At 37.1% G+C, this 5,299-nt stretch overlaps 1 protein-coding gene across 4 annotated transcripts in view; it reads left to right on the top strand.

Annotated features, from left to right (window-relative positions):
- dcun1d1 (DCN1, defective in cullin neddylation 1, domain containing 1 (S. cerevisiae)) overlaps positions 1-5,299 on the top strand; it is a 14,920-nt gene that overhangs the window by 8,088 nt on the left and 1,533 nt on the right. For 3 of the 4 annotated variants that reach the window (XM_016254594.1, XM_016254593.1, XM_016254596.1), the window contains exons 2-7: positions 685-898; positions 1,045-1,213; positions 1,315-1,407; positions 2,614-2,651; positions 2,742-2,824; positions 3,418-3,514. In XM_016254594.1, coding sequence (XP_016110080.1) covers positions 685-898; positions 1,045-1,213; positions 1,315-1,407; positions 2,614-2,651; positions 2,742-2,824; positions 3,418-3,514 — 694 coding nt within the window. Of the gene's footprint in view, positions 1-684; positions 899-1,044; positions 1,214-1,314; positions 1,408-1,892; positions 2,105-2,250; positions 2,420-2,520; positions 2,652-2,741; positions 2,825-3,417; positions 3,515-5,299 lie in introns of those variants that run through there. The other variant, XM_016254595.1, reaches the window with a different exon arrangement.

Below are 5,299 nucleotides of genomic sequence, written 5' to 3'. Positions count from 1 at the left end.
GAGTAGACTACAATGCCGGCTGTTCTGGCTCACAGACTGTAAGTACGTTTTTTTATGTATAAAGAATTTGCCACTGACGATTGAAAAGCGAGTTTTGAGCTGTGTAGAGTAGCACTTGTAGTTTGTAATTTCTCCGATCACAAATGCAGACATGGTTTTATGTTTACGTGGCGCGATGCAACGTGTTAAAAGACAGTATACGTCATAATCAGTAATTATGTCCCCTCTGGATGCAACAAATGCCTCGTTTATAATGGGTTTTAATGTTTTTGTCTCGTTGCTCCGGCTGGGACACGGTATCACAGTACGGTAGGGGCGTAACATTTCCGTCACACGCTTGAGGTATTCGGCCAATCACAACGCACTGGATAGTTGGCCAATCACAGCACACCTCGCTTTTCAGACCGATGAGCTTTGTACAAATCGATGCGTTTCAGAAAGGCGGGGCATAGAGGAGAAACAATAATGTACAGTATGTGGAAAATAATGTGTTTTTTTAACCTTAAACCGCATAAACACATTTCATTACACCAAATACACAAAATAATGTTCTTTTTAGCAACATCATATGACCCCTTTAACACCGACTGGGTCTATGTACAAGAACATGTTGCTGTACTAGTGACTGTTGATATACAATATCTAACTAACTGAATGTGGCTTTATACTTTTTCCCTATTACAGAACAAGCTGAAATCCTCTCAGAAGGATAAAGTTCGCCAGTTCATGATCTTTACCCAGTCAAACGAGAAAACAGCATTGAATTGTTTGTCTCAGAATGATTGGAAACTAGATGTTGCTACAGACAACTTTTTCCAAAATCCCGACCTCTACATACAGAATCTAAAGGGAACACTAGACCGAAAAAAGTTAGAACAGCTTTACAATCGATACAGAGGTAAGGATTGAGCAGCATTTCATTACTTTTAAATAGTGTTTTGTGTGTTAAAATATAGAGAATTATTACAAACACATTAAACCATGCTTTGTGTAAATTTTCTGTAAGAAATTAGAAAATGTCTTGCGTTGTATTCAATTTTGCAGACCCTCAAGATGATAACAAGATTGGTATAGATGGGATCCAACAGTTCTGTGATGATTTGGGACTTGATCCAGCCAGTGTAAGTGTTCTGCTAATAGCTTGGAAGTTTCGGGCAGCAACACAATGCGAGTTCTCCAAACAAGAATTTATGGAAGGAATGGCTGAGCAAGGGTAATTTTTTTTTAATCAGGTTTGAGCTCTCTGAATCGTCTTTTCCCCTCATCCAGTGACTTACATCCTGAAATGCTAATCTTTGCCTTTGTTTTGTCAAGGTGTGACAGTATAGAGAAACTCAAAGCACAGCTACCCAGGATGGAGCAAGAGTTGAAGGACCAAGGGAAATTTAAAGACTTCTATCAGTTCACATTCAACTTTGGTAATTATGTCCCCACTGGATGCAACAAATGCCTTGTTTATAATGGGTATTAATGTTTTTGTCTCGTCACTCCGGCCGGACAGGGCATCACAGTACGGTAGGGGCGTAACATTTCCGTCACACGCTTGAGGTATTCGGCCAATCACAACGCACTGGATAGCTGGCCAATCACAGCACACCTCGCTTTTCAGACCGATGAGCTTTGTACAAATCGATGCGTTTCAGAAAGGCGGGGCATAGAGGAGAAACAATAATGTACAGTATGTGGAAAATAATGTGTTTTTTTAACCTTAAACCGCATAAACACATTTCATTACACCAAATACACAAAATAATGTTCTTTTTAGCAACATCATATGACCCCTTTAACACCGACTGGGTCTATGTACAAGAACATGTTGCTGTACTAGTGACTGTTGATATACAATATCTAACTAACTGAATGTGGCTTTATACTTTTTCCCTATTACAGAACAAGCTGAAATCCTCTCAGAAGGATAAAGTTCGCCAGTTCATGATCTTTACCCAGTCAAACGAGAAAACAGCATTGAATTGTTTGTCTCAGAATGATTGGAAACTAGATGTTGCTACAGACAACTTTTTCCAAAATCCCGACCTCTACATACAGAATCTAAAGGGAACACTAGACCGAAAAAAGTTAGAACAGCTTTACAATCGATACAGAGGTAAGGATTGAGCAGCATTTCATTACTTTTAAATAGTGTTTTGTGTGTTAAAATATAGAGAATTATTACAAACACATTAAACCATGCTTTGTGTAAATTTTCTGTAAGAAATTAGAAAATGTCTTGCGTTGTATTCAATTTTGCAGACCCTCAAGATGATAACAAGATTGGTATAGATGGAATCCAACAGTTCTGCGATGATTTGGGACTTGATCCAGCCAGTGTAAGTGTTCTGCTAGTTGCTTGGAAGTTTCGGGCAGCAACACAATGCGAGTTCTCCAAACAAGAGTTCATAGAGGGAATGGCTGAGCAAGGGTAATTTTTTTTTAATCACGTCTGAGCTCTCTGAATAATCTTTGTCCCTCATCCAGTGACTTACACACTGAAATGCTGATCTTTGCCTTTGTTTTGTCAAGATGTGACAATATAGAGAAACTCAAAGCACAGCTACCCAGGATGGAGCAAGAGTTGAAGGACCAAGGGAAATTTAAAGACTTCTATCAGTTCACATTCAACTTTGCTAAGAATCCAGGACAAAAGGGCTTAGGCATGTGTTGGGTTCATTCACGTTTTGTTACTTTTCATTTTTGTATAGTTAACTAGTGTTTTTTCAGTTTTTTGTTTTGTTTTTCTCTAGACCTAGAAATGGCAATTGCATACTGGAATTTAATATTGGCTGGGCGTTTTAAATTTCTAGATCTATGGAACAAATTTTTATTGGTGAGTATTGATCTGTACATGGCTGTAAGTTATAAATAGATTTAACTTTTAAACCTGAATGTGTTTTTAAATGTATGCCCCGCCCTAGCATCACCAAACTGTAAAACAGTTTTATTTTGACACTTGCAGACTTTAAAAATGGTTACGGAGAACACTGTGCATCATACACTAGACAGCTGAGGATCACACACTAATAAACTTTCAAGTTGTTCTGAACACAACAGACTCGGGCAGAAACATGCACTTTGTAGCTAGAAGATGCATGACATTTTAAAACGATATGTATTACAAAATCGGCTCAAAATACCAAACATGTCTGATATTCTCAGGCTGGACAGATTCATAGTCTGATGCTAAAAAAATCAGAGTCTGCGCCCATGATACACTGTGTGGTTTTCTGCGAAATTTGTCAACTCTGGTTGCCCAAAATCTACAGGCTGACTCTGATTTTTGGCAGCAATATTGATGTGTCCAGACTGAACTGCGGCAAAAATCTCGGCAAAAGTAGTGTAGAGTGTTCCAGTCTAAACTGGTATAAATAGTGTTTAACACTGTAAACCTGGATGAATGTTTTGTTTGCTTTTGCATTGCAGGAGCATCATAAGCGATCCATTCCCAAAGACACATGGAACCTTTTGTTAGATTTCAGCACAATGATCACAGACGATATGTCAAACTATGATGAGGAAGGTTAGTTTGAACTTATTTAACTTATTTAATTGAATTACATGTTCATATGCATATATATGTATGTGAATTTCAGCACAATGATCACAGACGATATGTCAAACTATGATGAGGAAGGTTAGTTTGAACTTATTTAACTTATTTAATTTAATTACATGTTCATATGCATATATATGTATGTGAATATATACACACACACACACACACACACAAACACATATATATACATACTAGGGATGGGAAGATGAATCGGTAAAAAATGTTAACGATGCGATGCAAAAAGTGCATCGGCTACAAGTTGTCATTTATATCGCGATGCATCGTTTCTAACATATTTGCATCTGTAAAAAACTATTTATTTTTATATAATTACTAGTGAATGCGCTATACTTTTATTATTTAGAAAGTGACCAATAATCTGTGACCAATATTTTATATGTAGATTGATTTCTCCTCTCTAAACTGTTTCTCAAGCGCGCTCTCTCATCACTGCTGCTGCACACAACACCACGGAGACGGTAGACCCGAGGAAAAACTGGGATTAAAGTCCAAAATCTGACTTGAAATAACCTAACAAATCAATCGGGGCTAAAGCGGTTCCGTTAAAGACAAATTAAATTCACACAATCTCACTAATTTGTGCACATTTATTCTTAAATAGACCTTAATGTCGATCATGGATCAAATCGATCCACCATGACAAACGGCAAATAAATCTGTGCTGTTTAATGCATTTGAGACGTGTTTTCCCCAGTGCATAACTGACATGTCACAGGTATATTTTTCATCTGTAAATGTTAGAAAGTCATGCAAACATATAGAGACATGTGAGAGCAACGAGCGCATATGCGTGCATGCACGCTAAACAGACAGAGCGCAATCGAATAGGAGCACAATAATTCTGAGTAAAATATACATTTTGCTAAAAAAAAATTGTTTTTGGACATTAAATGTGCCTTTTGTAGAATCTTAAACCTACATATAAAGTGTATTTTTATGATAGCAGTAACTTTAAGTGGACTATTGTAATAGGTAGCCTAAATCAAATGTAAGATAGTAGGCTACAGTACTAATTACTAAGCTCAAATGAGTTAATGTGTGTTTCTTATAGCAGTTCAAATGTAGTATTTTTCTTTATTATTTATTTTCATTTTTAATTCAGTGATTTTATCTTTTAATTTAGTTATTTTAATGCTTTAATGAGCAATTTTAGATTGTAATGTTCTAATGTTCTGCTATCTGTTCTGCTAACTATAAAAGGCACAGCTGTAATACAACCAGAGAGAAAGGCTGCATGACTAGAAACTGTAAAAAAGAAAAGAAAAGACAAATAGCCTAATAGTATGTGAGATGGTGGTAATATCATTGTGTTCCTGTTGGTCAGTGTTAGAGGAGTTTAGCCTGACATTTAGCCTGCTTTAGACCAGGTTAGTTTCCCAGCATAAGTTGCCACAGTAACTAAGCTTGATCTAGGCCTATGTTAAATTTGCTTTATGGAACCAAATCATTTGACAATGAGTCAAGCTAACTGAAATAAGCCTGGCTTATTTGGTTAACTTGTTTTATGAAACGGGCCTCGAGGCATTAAAAGTGATATTTTCTCCATTGCATCATATTGCATCGAATTGTGTGGAATCGAATCGAAATCGGATCGTACTGCATCGTAATATGGGTGAATCGTATCGCATCGCATCGGTAGCTGCTTCATATGTATCTTTAATGTATCGTATCGTTGGCTATGCATCGAGATGCGTATCGTATCGGCCTGAGTCATGAGATGCACATCCC

Source organism: Sinocyclocheilus grahami, unplaced genomic scaffold, assembly GCF_001515645.1.
Source record: "Sinocyclocheilus grahami isolate Dianchi unplaced genomic scaffold, SAMN03320097.WGS_v1.1 scaffold1264.1, whole genome shotgun sequence".
Lineage (NCBI taxonomy): Eukaryota > Metazoa > Chordata > Actinopteri > Cypriniformes > Cyprinidae > Sinocyclocheilus > Sinocyclocheilus grahami.
Note: the sequence above shows the minus strand (reverse complement) of the source record. Positions and strands in the feature narration are given on the sequence as shown.